The sequence below is a fragment of the Gavialis gangeticus genome, unplaced genomic scaffold (assembly GCF_001723915.1).
Source record: "Gavialis gangeticus isolate Ggan-Ray unplaced genomic scaffold, GavGan_comp1, whole genome shotgun sequence".
NCBI classification, from domain to species: domain Eukaryota; kingdom Metazoa; phylum Chordata; order Crocodylia; family Gavialidae; genus Gavialis; species Gavialis gangeticus.
This window is the reverse complement of record NW_017728995.1, coordinates 37,063,559-37,082,226: the sequence shown is the minus strand read 5'-3', so window position 1 is coordinate 37,082,226 and position 18,668 is coordinate 37,063,559. Positions and strand designations below refer to the sequence as shown.

The 18,668-nt window shown below is 42.8% G+C and overlaps 1 protein-coding gene across 13 annotated transcripts in view; it reads right to left on the bottom strand.

Moving 5' to 3' along the window:
* DLG1 (discs large MAGUK scaffold protein 1) overlaps window positions 1-18,668 on the bottom strand; it is a 317,929-nt gene that overhangs the window by 142,095 nt on the left and 157,166 nt on the right. For 7 of the 13 annotated variants that reach the window (XM_019503520.1, XM_019503521.1, XM_019503527.1 and 4 more), the window contains 4 exons: window positions 12,779-12,829; window positions 11,701-11,825; window positions 9,042-9,211; window positions 8,157-8,296 (listed from right to left, as the gene is read on the bottom strand). In XM_019503520.1, coding sequence (XP_019359065.1) covers window positions 8,157-8,296; window positions 9,042-9,211; window positions 11,701-11,825; window positions 12,779-12,829 — 486 coding nt within the window. The remainder of the gene's footprint in view (window positions 1-8,156; window positions 8,297-9,041; window positions 9,212-11,700; window positions 11,826-12,778; window positions 12,830-18,668) is intronic. The other 6 variants (XM_019503522.1, XM_019503531.1, XM_019503525.1 and 3 more) reach the window with 1 other exon arrangement.

Genomic DNA, 18,668 nt, shown 5'->3' with positions numbered 1-18,668 from the left:
CAACCTATTTTTTTTTTTTTTTTTTTTTAGATTTGGCAGCACCCTGTTGAGAACCACTGTTGTGCTGCCTCAACTTGCCAAAGCAGCTCTCAATCAGGGGGATGCTGCCACTGCCGCAGTCTGGTAGCACCCAGCACAGCTGACCTTCTGCTCTTCCATGAAACAGGCACGTGGGGCAGCTCCATCTGCCCAGTTCACCTCTGCTTCCAGGAGACACCGTGGAGGGTCGGACTGGGAAGGGCTGCAGGACAAATGGGTCCTTCTAACTACAGCTGATCTCCACATAAATAGTGAACACTTCTCAGACTATTACTAGGGAGGCCTCTGTCTTGCACTGCACAGCTGTGAGCTGCGCCGGGACCACACCTTCTATAGAAGGCATCTGCTTTGCTCTTGTTTTAATTTGGTCTTACTTCTGTAACTGCAAAAGGTATGTGAAAGAATCCTAATGCAGGGATGTCAAACTCATTCAGCCCTGCAGGCTGGACAAGAGGCATGAGGCTGGCCTGCAGGCCGGATTGGGCCCACAGACTAGTCCCATACGCTGGTCCCAGCCTGCAGCACATGCCCCAGACTGGCCCCACATGATGCTTGCAGCACACCCGCTGGCTCTGGGCCCACACACTGGCATGTGGTGTGCACTGGCCCTGGCCCCAGCCCCAGTGTGTGGTGCAGTGGTGCATGGTGCTTGTCCAGGGTGCATGCTACACAAAGGGCATGGGGCCAGTCTGGAGCGCACACTGCATGCGACACCCACACAGACCAGCCCTGCATCCTGGCTCCAGCATGCGGGGCCCAGTCTGTGGGCTTGATCCAGAGTGTTCACCACATGTTGCATGTGCCCAAGACTGGCCTGTACATGTTGCATGTGGTGCACTGGTCCAGGACCACAGGCAGTGGCGTGGGTCAGGTGAGAGAGCTCCATGGGTCATATTTTGGACACCCCTATGCTAAAGACATTCGCTCTCGTATTTCCTAGATAGCAAATTGTGTCTGAAGTAATCACACAAGCGAATGACAAAGTCAACCACCTGACTCAAGTCGTCTTTTAACAAAGACAGAGCAAAATTATGGTCCATGCAGCTGACCTACCTTACTCTTGTTGATTATGAACTGCAATTGTATAATGCATGTCTGACCATATGACATAATATGTAGCCAAATAAAAAGCTGTATTTTTTTCAAGATTTGGAAATTGTTCTTCATTTTAGAGACTAGAATTAGAAATAAATTAAATGAACCTGACCAGAGTATGTCAGCACAATGTGACACACTTTATTAGCATTTTGGCTTATTTTTATCAAATACATGACTATTTCCCCACTCAATTTATGTTAAAATATAGATTTATTTTGAATATGTCCACTATGATAACACTGCCTCACATACTCCAAGCAAAAACAAAAGGAAAAAAACAAGAAGGCTGATCAATTATATTAACTTTAAATAAGTTCTATCCATTTGGTTAAGTCATTTTTTCTAATGGATAAGATATTACTGCATGAAGTCTTTCATGCTAAATAAAAGGATAATAATTTTATGAAACCATAAACTCTACAACAGCCGACACTTAACAAACCTACTAAAAGCCTCTGTTGTTTATGATTCTTTTTCAAATTAGATTGCTGAGTTCAGGTGAATAATATATACAGAAACAACACAAAACAGCCTTTGTAATTATGGAAATATTAGTCCTTTGAAACAAGGATGGTAACTAGCTTTAAACAGTAGCAAAAAACAACAACAAAAAAAAGATTCTTGAATCATGCATTGGTGCAGGCTGGGGGTGACTGGCTGGGCAGCAGAAAAGGACCTGGGGGGTGACAGGGAACAAGAAGCTGAACAGGAGCCAGTGGTGTGCCCTTGCTGCCAAGAAGGCGACCGGCATCCTGGGCTGCATCGGTAGGAACACTGCCAACAGATGGAGGGCAGTGAATCTTCCCCTCTATTCAGCACCGGTGAGGCTGCATCTGGAGTCGTGTCCAGTTTTGGGCCCCCCCATTACAGAAAGGATGTGGACAAGTTGGAGAGAGTCTAATGGAGGGCAACAAAAATGGTTTGGGGGCTGGGACATATGACTTGTGTGAAGAGGCTGAGGGAACTGGGCGTATTTAGTCCGCAGAAGAGAAGACTGAGAGGGGATTTGATAGCAGCCTTCAATTCCCTGCAGGGGGGCTGCAGAGAGGATGGAGCTGGACTGGTCTCAGTGGGGGCAGATGACAGAACAAGGAGCAATGGGCTCACATTGCAGCAACGGAAGTTGAGGTTGGATATTAGGTAGAACTTAAAGAGGGTACTAAAACACTGGAACAGGTTACCCAGAGAGGTCGTGGAATCTCCATCCTTGGAGATTTCTAAAACCTGGCTAGACAAAGCTCTGGCTGGCATGGGTGGGGACTGGCCTTGCTTTGACCAGGGGGTTGGACTAGATGCGACTTCCTGAGGTCCCTTCCAACCCTCGTTTTCTGATTCTATGATTTTATGCATGGACTGTATGTAGTACTTGAAATACTAGTCTTCATTTCTGCTGTCCAGATTCACACAACTATCTGAAAGCTAGAAAGAGGAAAGACCTTCAGACCACATTAGCTGAAAAACTACCTCTAAAAGAATGTTAACAATAAGATGGGTGCATATGAAAAGGCTAATCACCACAGAAAACTACACCTTATAGGTAGGAAGCATGAAGATGAAGCAAAAACAGCAAAAATTAAGCTGAATCAGACTCTGCAAAGACCATTAATAATCCTTGAGCCATATAATGGGATGAACAAAAGAAAGAAGTGATATGCAGTGATAATGGGATAACACTGGCAATAATTTATGTAAGCCCCAAGAACTAAGTTAATATTGTGCTGAAGTTTTCATAAATGGCAGTAAATGCTGAACATGAGACAAAGGCAGGATAGCTAATGGGAACTAGAAAGTACCACATCTAAGGTGGAAAGCAAAACCAAAAGAACTGAATACACTCAAGTTGAAGGGCTGGAGGAATAGTCTCCCACCTAGAAAGCTGAAACTACTGGCACATACATCACAGGCCCAGAAGCAAGGATTTTAAATAAATCTATCAGATGGTGATACCAGAGCAAATGTGGCACCTGTATTTAAGAAGGGGGTGGGGGAAGGAGGGAAATGATGCCTACACCTAACAGACCCATTCATCCCACCCAATCAGCACACAAGGTTTTAGGGAAAAGAAAAAAAATTTAAAAAGGAAAAATGAAAAGATATGGACACAGATGAAAAATCAAATCAAAAGCAACATGGGTTGACCAAAGGTAGATCACACCAGGCTATCTTGATCTCTCCTTTGTAACTGTTTTTCTCGTGGCATAAAATGCTGGTGGAAAGAAAAACATTCAGTGCTGTGCCACGAGATGGAGGAAATGGGGATAAATGCAAGAATTATATGGGAGGTAAGGTCTGAATCAAGGAAAATGACAATGGGTAGTACTGAAAGGAGAAACATCTGGCTGGAAAGTTATTAATTAAATCCCTCAAGTGTTGGTCTTGAGACTGGTCTCATTTAATCCTGTTTAATAGTTGCAAGAGTGACCTTGACACGAATATTAAGAATGTGCTGGTGAAATCTGCTAACAACACCGACTTTGAAGGAATCATCAATGTGGAGGAGGACCGAAGTATCAGACAAAAAGTTTTGAGTGACCTTGAGGACTGGAGTAATAGAAATGGGATGAAATTTAATAGCAGAAAGTGTAGTCATGAACTGAAGGAACTTTCCTCATAAGGTTTGTCCTCCAGGCCCTTAATCATTCTTGTGGCCCTTCTCTTGAAAGGGTCCAGAGAAGGGCCACAAGAATGATTAAGGGCCTAGAGGACAAACCTTATGAGGAAAGACTAAGGGATGTGGGACTTTCAGCCTGGGGAAGAGAAGACAAGAGGGGGGACTTGGTGGCCGTCTAGAAGTATGGAATGGGGTGAATATCGGGAGCTGGGAGAAAAAACTGTTCACTGGGGCGCCCTAGGAGAGGACAAGGAGCAGTGGCCATAAACTGTCAGAGGATGGTTTCAGGTTGGATGCAAGGAAGATTTTCTTTATGGTAAGGGTGACCAGAATCCCTGAACTGACTTCCCAAGGGGGGGATGCAGTCCCCAACCTAGGAAGTCTTCAAGAGGACACTGGACAGACACCTTGCTGGGATCATTTGACCTTAGCCGTATTCCTGCCCAGAGCAAGGGGTCGGACTTGATGATCTTTCACGGTCCCTTCCAGCCCTTCATTTCTATGATTTCTACTAAACACTGAGTGCTCATCAGCTAAAAACAAGTGAGGGGAAAAGAGCTGGGGTATTGCTCAAGCATAAGATGATTTTGAGCAATTAATGGGATGCACCCATGAAAAAATAAGTAAAATCCTAGAATTCGTCAGGAGTGGTAAAGACAAAAAGTACCGATGTCACTGCACAAGGCACTGATGAGACCTTACCTGAAATACTACATACATTTCCAGTCACTTGCCTGAAGAAAGATGAATTCAAAAGGTGCAGAGGAGGGATATTCACATGCAAGAAGAATGGAGAACTATCCTGGGGGAGGCGAGAAAAAGAGCTTGGCTTGTTCAGTCTAGCAAAACAAAGGCTAGGTGAGATTCATAGCTGCATAGATTGTGGAGTCGGAAGAGACCCAATGAATCATCGTGTCCAACCCCCTGCCCCTGGCAGGAAAAAAGACTGAGGTCAGATGACCCCACCAGGTGCTTGTCAAGCCTCCTCTTGAAGACCTCCGAGTGAGGTGGCAGCACCACCTCTCTTGGAAGCCCATTCCAGACTCTGGCCACCCTTATTGTAAAAAATGTCTTCCTAATGTCTAACCTAAATCTACTCTCCACGAGTTTGCACCCATAGTTCCTAGTTACTCCCTGAGGCGCTCTGGGAAACAGCGCTTCTCCAATTCCCTGCTGTCCTCCCCTGATAAATTTATAGGTGGCCACAAGGTCACCCCTCAGCCGTCTTTTGTAAAGGCCGAAGAGATCCAGATTTCTCAACCTCTCCTCATAGGGTCTTTCACAGAGACCACTAATCATGCGGGTGGCCCTCCTCTGAACCCTTTCCAGATCCTCCGTGTCCCTCTTGAAGTGCAGCGCCCAAAACTGGACACAGTACTCCAACTGCAGCCTGACCAATGCCGCATAGAGAGGAAGCATCACCTCCCTAGATCTGTTGGTCATGCATCTGCTAATGCACGACAAGGTGCGATTGGCTTTGTTGATGGCCTAGTTGTACTGCCGGCTCATGTCCATCTTGGAGTCAACCATGACTCCAAGATCTCTCTCAGCCTCTGAGCTGCTGAGGAGGACATCCATCCCCCAGCCTATAAGTGTGCTGGGGATTCCTCCTTCCTAGGTGGAGCACCTTGCATTTATCTTTGTTGAACTGCATCCTATTACGTTCCGCCCACTGATCTAACTTGTCCAGGTCGGCCTGTAACTGCTCCCTGCCCTCTGGTGTATTAACTTTGCGCCATAATTTGGTATCATCTGTGAACTTGGAGAGGGTGCTCAATATACCCTTGTCCAAATCACTGATGATGATATTAAATAATACTGGCCCAAGGACCGAACCCTGTGGGACCCACTGCCCGCCTCTGCTGCCTGGAAACACACTGGGGAGGTAAAGTCTAGGGCAGGAAAAGAAGCATTTTTGCTAAGGGAAAAAACTGACAAAAACAAATGGGCATGAAATAGTCAAGAATAACTTTAGGAAATGAGAAGTGGGCTCCTGACTAACTAAGCAAAGAGGTTCTGAAGCAATAAACCAGCAGGAACAGTAAGGATGGGAAATTTAACTTGTCTTCAAGAAGGAGCCTGACCAGTTTATGAAAGAGATCTCAGACGGTTGCTAGCAATAGCAGCAAACTGGGTTTTATGACTCAGAAGGTTGAATCCAGTCCAGCAGTCTGAACAAGGAATCACATTAAATGCAAAGTTAAACAAAGTAAGACCTTTCTTAAGATAAAATGTATTGAATACTGCGCTTGACACCTTTGGAGGGCAGCAATTTCTTTATATTAAAAAAAATATAAAATGAGTATTTTGCCAAAATGTGCTAATACTAGATCTTTCCCTCACTTAAGTACTTTTCCTATTCATACTATACTCATTACCCTCTAAAAATAACTGCAGATTTTTCACGCATCTAAACAGAGCCACGTGCAGACACACAAAATAAGAAGGATGCAAAAATGTACAGTATGCAAGTCCCTATACACGAGTGGAATTATTGGTACAAAACAAAGGTCTAAACATTTCCATAGCAAGACCACAGACAGGATAGAGGGGAAAAACAAGCAAACAAGGGGAAAAAAAATTTAAGTGCACCTGTAGCCTTGGCCAGTAACACTAACAAAGTAAAATTACTGAACTTCTGAGCTCCAGCAACACTCCATTCATTGTCGATCAGGGTGACAATCATTAGATTGTTACACAGTGCTTTGTCAAGAGAATTATATTCATGCTAACATCTTCACTCTAAATTACTGCACATATTTAAGCAACAAGCTCCTTCAGTAAAACCTGCTCCTGTGATTCAAGCTGTACAGTGTGCCACAAAAGGCTAGCTGATGATCTGGTGCATGCTGAAAGGGGCACTGGTTTTGTTTGGGAAGTTTCCATAACACAAGGTAGAAGAACTAAGCTTTAAAATGGGGTGCGGATCCCTGCAAAACTAATTCAGCACACAGACTTGAGGGAAGCCATACTGTACTGATCCCACTCTGCACAAGTCCTTTCAGAACAGCACTGGGCAAGATTTTTCCCTAGTATTGGTTACAGAGATGCTAATAATTGCTCCATAATTGCTGTTATGGAGTAAGGCACCACATGGTATGAGCTGGAGTGTAACAGTCTGGCAATGAGAGCTAGGATTAGAATGTAAAGCTCTTGATTCCTAGCTTCATTATCAGATGATGAAAGCATGCTGTCCACACTACAGGGTTACTAGCAAGACCTGGTGCAAATATAAACTATTTTTCTTCATTATCCTGCAGTCACAGTATAAAGCATTTGCTTCACGGAAAAAAACACTAAAGATTTTCAAGGCGCTCTGAAAATCTAGTTAGATGCGCCTAAGTCTCTAGGCCAGTCATTCCCTAGCTACTGATATGCATGTAGGCATTTTTAGGTCAGCAGCAACTTAGTCTTACCAAAGCTTGTGTTAAAATGTGAGAAAGACCCTGTGTCCCCAAAAGCCTAATAACAGACCCCAGTGATGAAGCACAAGGACTCCTACAGGACATGCAGAGGATTTTAAGTGAAACCTTAGAGCCAGCTTGCAAATTCAGAAAATTACTGAATGCACGTGTTTTAAGTGCGAGGAATGCATTACTTGAATGCAGTCAAAGACATGCCTGGCAGGCTTATCTGGCAACCAGGAAACTGGCCAACATGCCAAGTAGCCAGCGATTCTGGCAACCTCACTGCCTGGCTGGCAATCATAGCCTAGCTGCTGGCATCGGGAAAGGTTCTGCTGCCTTGGGGAGCTCCAGATGCAATGGCTTTTGCCAAAGGTCTCCAGCGGAACCCAGCCCTTCTGTCTTCAACATAGGTTTCCTAAGTCGGCTCAACCTATAGCACAGCACTCAAGGATCCTGAGACTCAGAGACCCCTGGAACAGCAGAACCTTGCCCCTCGATTCCCAATGGAGTTGCGCAGTTAGGACTGTACTGTGCAACAGGCTCTGCTTCACCTGCAGCCCAGAGAAGGTGTTAAGTGCTGTAAGCAGCTGTCAGACTGCTGCTGAGTTGATTAATTGCTTCTGCCAGGACTCTTGAATGACAATGCAGCCAGACTTAATCAGGTGCTAACAGAGAGGCACACATGGCAGGTGCTCCAAAACAAAATAGTGGGCACCCTTGATTCATCATAAGCAGCACCTTCATATAGAAATTAATAGGAGTTGACAAGTGGCTTGTGCCGTTTGCACAATATAAAAGGCTGGCCGTGTTATCTGCTGCCAATTTAAAGTGACTTGCACGAAATTTACAGTTTTTGATTAAAAATTAGGTTTGCATTAATTTTAACGATGTGTGTAATGCATCTCTATTTCCTGGCTGCTGGACACTAGCTATATTATACCATTACTTGACATGTACTTTTAAAATGCAGGTGCAGAAGGGAAAGGGCAACCTTTACTTACCGCTAGAAGCTTATCTCCAATCTGAAGTTTGCCATCTTTATGTGCTGCACCTCCTTCAATAATTTTAGTTACATAGATGCTGTTGTCTCCAGGAATATGCTGGTTTCCAACACCACCAGCTATACTGAACCCAAGACCTGCTTGAAAATAAAATTCTTTTTCCAGAAAACCTTTAAAACTTTTAACAATGTGTGTTAATCACAACACAAAAGTTGCAACCGTTTTTGAAAGATATGCATAGCTCAGCTACAGTACTTTTAATTCAACCCACCTCTTTCACTTTAAAGAGCTTTTTTAGAATCTTTTAAAATCTCCAAATATTGATACAAAAGCAGAAGAGTCTCTGTAAATAGATTTCATATGAAAAGTTTAGTCCAGTACTATGACTGACGTATTACTCTTGAAAGTTACTATATTATTAAGGTAATAATTTAACTTTAATTAAGCAAGGTCTGTATTAATAGCATTTAAAATATACCTGTCTTTTGTATTACTGTCTGTTGCTGTTAAACTATGAGGGACACACTGTACCACAGTAATAAGGTGTCTCAGGGTGATTCTATATCACCCCGCTGAAGTCCCTGAAAAACTTAAAATAAAAGGTAAGTGGGCCCTGCTCTTCCTTGCTGCAATTTTTTGTGACTGTCTTAGGGCAAAGCAGACAGCATATTGCAAAAATGGGTGCAATTATTCATTTTCAGGGACTTAGGATGCAACAGGACTGCAATTAGGTATCTAACAGAGAATACGAACCAACCCTGAGTGTTCAATTAAGAACTTAGCCTTCACTGTTGTGCCCATTACTAAATTTTGGAAAACAAATGACTAGAACCTCTTGGCACCTTTATCTTTTTTGGAAGAAAATAGATTGATACTTCCACATACCTTTGGGACCTTTCACAAGCTTTATCTCCACTATTTTTTCTGTAACTGGCTTTCTTCTTTTGACATACAATCGTACAATGGACCCTGCCTCCTTTAAAGCTTCAACCGCTTTGCTGTGCGTCACATCACGAACATCCACTTCATTTACTCGTAATATACAATCATTGACCCTGAGAACAACAAGCCTTGCATTTAACAGAGGTATTATATATAGTGAACTAAACATAGCAGTGGTCCAGTAGCATCTGAACTGGATGACACTATGAATTAACACAATGGAGGTACAATGCATAATGTATTTTTGAAAAATATATGGAGCATATATATTCTTTAATAACAAATCATACTGGAAATGCAATCTGTAAGATAATTAAGAGTGAAAAGACCATTTAATGGAAGACTATTTTGTTTATAACTAATAACCCATCTTGTGAAAAACTTTTAGATTAATAAATATTTTAATGCTTTAATTTGTATGTTAGGCATTCTGTGATATTCTGTAATATTGCAGTCAGAATGTAAGACTTTTTTTTTTTTTTTTTTTACAAAAACTTAACATCAGTAATGGAATTACCATCCACATGGGATGCATAGACTGAGATGCAGCTCATTTTAACCTGTTACTTTCACAAATGTAACCTCTGCTCTGCTATGAAATCCTGCCGTTCTCCTGGCAAACTGATTATAAAACTGCTGGCCTTCCACTCATTTAATGTGATGCTGATGCTACCCCAGTTGATGTGCTTGGCCTGACTGCCAGCAAGTAATGCTAGCGATGTACTTGGTACATGAAAAAAAATTAAAAACATCAGGCCTGACATGTTTGCTATCCATCATCCTGCACGGGTTTCAGTCCTCCATCTGCCTGCGCTGTAGCTTTTCCAGCCAACTATCTCAAGGAATACTTTCATCTGAAATAAAACCTGAGTTCAGGCACAGTGCAGCTGAGGGACTGGAGTTAGCAACAAGCATGACTTCCTCCTCCACAGAACCAAAGCTCAGAGATGCTCAAGGCCTGTGCCAGGAGATCTGCTTCACTGCCTCAGAATCAGAGAGTGCGGTCTGCAAGCCCTGCACGCTGGGGGACAGCGAAGGGAAAAGAAAGTGACAGTTGGTCCATTCCCCTTGAGGATGCCCAGTCAAACCCAGTCAGGGCTAAGAACCTGTCCGATAGCAGTGATAAACTTTAAATAAGGGCCCGCATACTAGAGGTGCACCAACATATTGGTTCATATCATATTGGCACTGATAAAAGCAAAGTTACATTATTGGCAATTGGCTTCTTTTGGCTGATGTAGCTGATAATGTTGCCGATAAATGCTGCGTAAATGTGCGCAGCCATGCAGCTTGGAGAGCAGCGTCTGGTTGGTAAGTCTGTGGGGGAAAAGGGCCAGGGGGAGGGAAGGGGTGTGGAGGGCAGATCAAGGCCCCCACAGTGAGGGAGTTGGGCTTGGGGCTGGGGCAGGGGACAGAACCGCGAGTGGCTCATCTGGGGGCATGGGGGGGCTGTGGCTCTCTCTGCTGGTGCACCCCAGGGGAGGCACGGGGCAAGGGCAGCTGCCACTGCAAGCTGGGGCTGGGGGGGCAGAAGGTGCTTCCCAGCAAAAGGGCTGGGCTGGGGCTATATGTGAGGCAGGCAGTGGTGGTGCTGGAAGGGGGAGTTTGGGGGTGGCTATGGCGAATGCTGGGGTTGCCATAGCCCACCCAACAGGCCGCCCCCCCCAGCACCGCCGGCCTTAGCACAGCCCCAGCTCAGCCCCTGCACTGGGAAAAAGGTGGCACTGCTCCAGGCCCCAGCCTACAGCGGCAGCCCACACTTTCCCCACGCACAAATGAAAGGTCATATGCCCCCCTGTGCCTTCCCCAGGGTGTGCCAGCAGCAGGAGCCGCCCCTACCCCACCCCCCCAGACAAGCCACTGCCCTTGCCTCTGTCCTGCATGCCGTCCCCCAGCCTTCCTGCACGGCTGGGCACAGCCTGCCCCTTCTCCCTCCCTCACCATAGGGGTCTCGATGGCTCGTAAATGGCTTCTCCCCACAGACTTAACAGCCAGATGCTGCTCTCCAAGCTGTTGGGAGATGCTGCACATTGGCAACTAGATCAATATTGGCTGATATGGCTCATTAATAATCTGCCATCGGTAACAGCCCAAAAAATCTTTATCGGTGCACCCCTACCACATACTGTTACCAACCCTTCTGCATTAAGGAAGCTAGAACTACTGGCAAATCATGTTTACGCAGCACAACTGAGTCGACTGAATTCAAAGTTGGAGAATCTGAACTGGGGTCAAACGACCTTGTTGTACTCCCCAGTACTCTTTCCTGCCATGGCAAGGGGTCAGACTTGATGATCTGCTCAGGTCCCTTCCGACCCTACTAACTGTGAAACTATGAACTTCATTCAAAATTAAAAATATATACATGTCAAGGCACTTGGTTTAAATGCATGGTTTATATTATACACAAAATACATTTTCCAAAAATAGTGCAGTGCAGTTTTTAAGTTCTACACAACTAAAAGAAATAGAAATTTTAAAAATGTTTTGCTTACTGCCATTAAAACGGAATGAAAATTCAGCAGCCTGTTTTTTGGGGGGTTTTTTTTTTTTTGTTTTGTTTTGTTTTTGTTTGTTTTTTTATTTTTTACAGTTAACATACCGTAATCTTCCATCCTGGGCAGCTGCACCCCCAGCTATGATTTTTGTAATGAAAATACTTGAGTCATCTCCAATGTGCGGGTTGTCCGTACCGCCTGCAATGCTGAAGCCAAGCCCTGAATTTCCCTGGGGGAGGTGGGAGGGAGAGAAAATTTTATTTTTGGAGAAGAGTTCCTGCCATACTGTAAAATACAACTTGGTTTATTAGTGTAGGAACAAGTCAGACTGTGCGAGTGTCCTTGTTTACAACTAACCAATGAGAGCTACAGACAGCACCGTCTTGCCCTAGCACTGACCAACCGATGAGGATATTTACACACGTAGCGCGTGGAGCTCGCGAGGCATTGTACACGCACGTATTCCAGCTCCCTAAACACAGGCACTCCGTTACCAACTGGATTCACCAGTTCAACACTGTGAGCCTCCCAGCCAGCAAAGAGTGCACTGCTGCTACCTAAGGCTCAGCCTGGACTTACTGCGTCATTCACAAAATAGGCAGCACTCTCCTTTGTTAATGCTATGGCATTAAGTAAAATGCTGATTTATGGAAGAAAACTGGAATTTATAAGGAAGCCAAGTAAACTTTTTTTGTAGTTGAAGAAAGCTCACAGCGTAACAAAATCTAGGAACCCCGAGCATGAAAACTGTGTACACATTGCTCTAATAGAAAAAACTCATATCTGCATACTTTTGCTCTAACACCAACATGTATGGATCCATCAGAGCAATGAGCATGGCAACTGTACTGTCCTTTTTATGTTTGACGTTTCTGGATGTTTGTTATGTACCTGAATTCTCCACAATACTCAACTGGCACCAGGAATTTCGAAAACAAGCTATAATAAAATAAATGATAAATGATGCATCTAATAACAAACAAAGAAGAACAATAAAGCAATTTCTTGTGTGACTGTTTACACAGGAACTGATATTATAATCACAAGGCTAATATTGCAATATATATATTGGAATATATAATATATTGAAATATTACCCTTATGATTGTAATATCAGTCTCAGCTATATATAACCACAGTATGAAACCTCTTGCTGAATAAAGTTTATGGAAGTATATTTACCCTTTCAAGCGTGATTTCTTCATATTCATAATCTGCATCTGTGCCATTGACCTAAATAAAGAGGGAAAAAAAGTTCTGTAGAGTCCATGTAACACAAAAAACTTGGTATCCTTATGCTGTGCTCCTCTCTCTTCAAAGGTAAAGGAAATTATCATGTATGCTTGGAATAAACCCTTTATTCCTGGTCCCCTCTGTTCTAACCATGAGGCAATGTATAATAAATCCACTTGAAGTTTAATATTAGGGAAGACTGGTTTAGCTTTAATACAGCCATTTCCATATGCAAATTAAATGTAGGATTTAACCTGCATACGGAAGATTACAATTGTAATCTTCTTTTATGACTCAACAAAAAAAAAGAATTTCTAGACATGTACCAATTTACATGTTAAATCTGAAGAGAGGCTAAAAATCATAATTCTTGCAATTGTACTTATTCCTGCTAAGCAGTAGGAGAAAAATGGCTAATAAAAAGTAATCTGTTTAAACGTTTATTGAACATTCACATAGTATTGGTCATGGTTGCTACAGTCTATAAAGCCTCAATAAAAAATAAGAAAAAGCAAGTCTGAAGATACTATATGGTAAATTACAGTCTAAATACCACTTCAAAGTTTATTACAGAATTTGGTGCAATATATTTCTTCTTCAGAAAATCAACTGTGGTTACCGAAACAACTCCCCTGCTTCAAGGTCAGAAGGAATTTTCATTCTCAAATCTCAATGCCGCCGAAAACTCCAATGATTTTTTGATCAGTAATAGAATCTTGAAATGTCTAGTTCAGATGCAAATAGCAAAACTCAGGCGAGGATAAATTTAACTTAGATAAGGAAATGGAATTTATATTAAGATGCTGGTCAACTGACAAGAGAGAAATTTTAGAACTGGAAATCTTTCCCTCTAAACACAGCTGGGGTAGTAAGTATATTGTTTCAATGCAGGAGAGAATAACTTCCTTGGTTTCTGATCCTTTATTTCAAGTGTTGGATGATCAGCTATTTAACAGGCAAGGAAACAAAAACCTCCACACAGATGTTGTACCTGCACTGTGCCATACCGATTTCACAATCTTTAATATCCATCAAGCTTCTATATGCTCCAGTCTTAGGCACTGCTGCAAATTAATTTAAACGTAATAAGCACATGCAGATAGTTTCAGATAGCGTGAAAGAAAGTCTGCATATCCATGCAATTTCCTGGAACGGTACAATGCATTTACAAAACTGTTCTTACTTCTATCTGCAAACTACTGTATAGATGTATAATTTTAGTCTGTTCAACTGAAAATTGATACTCTATAATTTTTAGTCCTTCAACTGAAAATGGATACTGTATTTTTAATGTGATATTCCTCCATAAAAAAAGAAAAGGTCTTGACCTCATGAATACATGAAACTTTATCTCTTCACAAGCCAGCATCATAGAGGCTTCTACATCTGAGATTAGTTTTATGTTAACTTAGTCCTTAAGCTATTAGCTACCAAAAGGACAGCATGTGGTAACTGAAACAGTCATCTAGCATTACAGCACTTGAAAATGATTCATGATGACTGATCAGCACACTTCTTTAGTGTAGTGAGAACACTTCACCATTTTACTATTCAAAACCCTCAGGTAACAGACTCTAGGGAACCTGCAAAAAGAAACAGAAGAGAATATTTTATCTGAATTAGGAAACAGGCTATTTCAATTTTAAATTAGAAAAAGCTGAAGCAAGATAGATGCAATGCTGCTTATGCCCATTTTGTCCCAGCTTAGTTTTCCATTTCCTTCTAACATTTTTTAAAAATTTGCCTTTGAGCTTATTTGTATCCAAGGGAGCCAATCAACTCCCTTAGGTGGCAAAGTCATCTGTGCGTGACGCTGAAATAAGTACACAGGTTTATGTTACCTATTCCAAGCCTTGTATTGACCTGCAGTTCACTAAACCGAGGCTGATTTGTGGGTGGTTTTGCAGGGAGAGCAATGAAGGATCCATGAGATGCCTACTACTGGTTCCAGTGTTAGGACTTTGTGCTCTTCTAGGATTGCGAGGACCCGTGAACAGTCTAGCTAGCTGGCAGAACCTTTTTGCTTTTACTGCTGGTGAAAGGGTCTGTACTCCAAGCAATTCATTCAGGCTACTTCTGCTGCTAAGCCAATGGTTTTCAGAACAGCATACAATTCATTTTTTTTTAGGCAGTGGCAACTCAAAGGTTTCCATTTCCTTGGATGTTTATGATGCCCCATGTTGGCCCAATCCTTATTTTCCTGACTTGTTTTTCGACTCAAAGTGAAATATCTTTTACTGGACCAACTATGCAGATGGGAAAGAGGTGACCTGAAGAATAGCATTTTGTGCCTAAAACCTTGCCTGACTTCCTGAACTGTACTGTTGGACCAAAAAAAAAAGAGAGATGTTAAACAAATCCTGCTTCTCATTTATTCCGTAGACCAGTGGTTTTCAAGCTTCTTTCATTTGCAAACTCCTGAAAAAATTCAAACAGAGGTGTGGACCCCTTTGGAAATTTCAAAGGGAGGTGCAGACCCCTCTGAATTGTACATGTGGGTATTCACTTACTTTTGATTGGTCATAGCCATCTTACGTGGACCCCTTAGACAGTGTGCAAGCCCCCAGGGGTGCAGACCACAGCTGGAAAACACCTGCCGGAGGCCCATTACAGCTACAACGCTACAATCACTATTTTAGAACACGACTCAGTCTTGATCCAATTGCCTGTCAATAGCTGAATTTGTACATTAATTTTTTATGATTGCTAGCTCAGTAGTTAATAAGTTTTTCATTGATTCGTGATGCAGTTACCTCAAGGATCAGATTTTACACTACACATGACCTAACACTTTCATTACCTTTGTAACTATGAGCCAACATGCGTATTCCTTTACTCATTCTCCTATAATTACATGGGAGGCGAAGGTTAGATTACTGCTAGGTATTGGTTGGGTTTTTATACTCCTTGCCAGTTGTTAATTTGCCCTTTGGCTCCGTTAGAAATTAGAAAACAGGATAGAGCTATTACCTACTGTCCTCCAGGTGCCCCTGTCAGGTATCTACTGACATGTGAGCAGCTGCTTTCCAGTCACATTCCTCTTGTCTGTCTTTACTAGCAATACAGATTATCTCACACATCTGAGAAGTCTGTATTACTTCTCAGGCTTTACTTATTTTCTTTGGGGGACATGGCCATTCCCTTACATGGAACTTTTACCTGGTTTATAATTATTACCAGGAATGTCTGACCTGAGGCAATATTATTCCTAGCTTTTGGCCTCATTTGTGGTCCAAATCTCCAACGACATTTTAATTTTCCATTTTCTTTTGTAAACTATTAATTCCTAACTCACCTATCTTTATCCACCAAAATCCCCTAAGTATTGAGTTGATTAAATCCAGAGTGAATTAAGTGTAAACCAGTGGTTCCCAACCTTCGCTAACCCACAGGCAACGCCATTAATCAGGTAACAAACACATCACAGGCAATAGTGTGACTTTACTTTCCTGAGCAATCTCAGTTTTAAAAATGTTAAGTTCTTGTGTCTGCAGCAATGTTGCAACACCCATGGGCTGTATCATTTGTCAGACCCACTAAGCTTAAGTAAGATCAAAGCTTTCAAAGCCTAGGGAGCTGAGCACAGATCCAACCTTTACAGAGCTCAGAACTCATTAAGGACAGATACTCGTACAAAGTTTCCACTGGCTTAGGACAGGGCATCCAAGCCAGCTCTAGCCCATGCAGCAGTTTTTGCTGCCCAGTGAACTTCAAGAGGGGCCAGGAACTTGGGGCGAGGCTAGCAAGGGACAGCCTGCCACTGACCTGGCGCCCCGACAGGAATATACATTGGCAGCAGGGAGGGCACGTGATGGCTGCGTTAACCCCTGCACCATTGCCCCGCAGTCGCTGCTGCCATTCACCCCATTGCTGAGTCTGAATCCAGCCCAAGAAGCTCCAGGCAACCTGGATCTGGGTCACAAGGAGCCTCACGGTCCAGGTCCAGGTCCGGGGCACAGGACAGTTTGACACCCCTGGCCTACAGTATATAATGTAAATTGTGATACTTTTATATAAACATATACTTATGTATCTATGAAGTCAGGACAGTCGTAGGAATTTGTACCATAATGGTTTGTGTGACACCAAACCAAGGTGCATTTACATTTAAAATAATTTATTACCTGTACTGTACTTTATATGCAACAAATATGGTAATAACAGTCCTGCCGGCTGTGGAGCAGGCTCTACTCCCTCGCTGCTGCTACTCAGTTACTCGCTGCAAGGAGAATCTTTTTCTCTTCATTTCGCCTTTCATTAATCAAGTGTACATGACATGTCAGGGCATGTTCTATGCAACAAAATACGGTATGCACACAAACTGATGGGTGTCATGGACTGTTTTAATAAATATAGTCACTAAAATTATAATTCTATGCTCCCAAAATAGAGAACACCTGCCTGGAAAGGGGCACTACAATATTCTGCCTGTGGAACTAATAAAAAGCCATTTTATAAATAGTTTAAGTGTAAATATCCATTACAGAGCCTTAGCATTCGGGGTGGAAACTACCTGCATTGAATGATCTGGACTATGCTGCATTAACTGATGAATCATCCATTTGGATCAAACGTTGGTCTGAAGGTCAGGTGTCCTTTGTACTGCTGGCCAACTCAGTGTAGGTCTTGATAGTCTCAGTTCTACTGTGCTCCATTTTTCATTGAGATGTTGCAGCGATAGTGATACTGCACAGTTATCTCAAGGCTTAATTTGCTCATTATTTCTACATTCTTCTTAATTAGAAAAAATGTACATCTGAATTTTAAGTACTATGACTATACAGACCTCAGTGCTTTAACAGGATTAAAACTATGGTACTTTAAAAAAAACAACCCTGCAGATTTCTGTAATTAAACTAAGACAGATAGGAAAGTGTCTTCAGCTGTACTGTCCTAGGAATGTGTGCACAGCAGCTGTGAAGTGAAATCCCAGGCACATTTAAGTGCAAAACCCACAATGACTCTGGTGGAGATAGAACTGTCTTTTGTTTAAGTGACCTGGAGTCTGAAAAGGTCTCTGTAATAGCTAAACACCACAGGAAGAACTAAGCATGCCATCATCTGTTTCTTCGTGTATTTGAATCAATCCCTTAATGTATTTGCTAGGCATTTTTGTGGCTTACCTTAATTTTTTAGTTCTATCAAAAGAAAAAAGGAGTCTCAGCTGAAGACAAATTATTAGCAAATTAAACCATGTGACAGCTGTGAAGTGTATCAACACTATCGCTGCAACATCTCTGAAAAATGGAGTACAGCAAAGCTGTGAGACTAGCAAGGCCTGTACCGAGCCAGTCAGCAATACAAAGGAGACCCGACATTCAGATCAACATTCAGTCCAAATGGATGATTCATCGATTAACGCAGCAGAGCCCAGATCATTCAATGCAGGTAGGTTGCAACCCGTCTAACAAGCTGCTTAGCTGTTTTGTTGTGGCTTTACCTCAAGGGGGGCCACTTCCCCCATAAGTTGGACCTCAGCCACAGTGCTGTGCGGCCTGTGTATCCCCAGATGCAGAAACCTAACCTGCAACGTACCCAGAGCCTACTGCACACTAATAAAGACCTGTCCAAGTGAAATAATGAATGTGAAGTCTGACTCCTCCAGGAGGATTTCCTGCCAGCTGATTCTATAACCTGTGGTATAGTTTCATAGTTGGTCGGGTCGGAAGGGACCTGAGCAGACCATCAAGTCCGACCCCCGGCCATGGCAGGAAAGAGTACTGGGGTCAAGCGACCCCGGCAAGGTGTTCATCCAGCCTCCTCTTAAAGACCCCCAGGGTAGGAGCCAGCACCACTTCTCTTGGAAGTTGGTTCCAGATCCTAGCCGCCCTGACAGTGA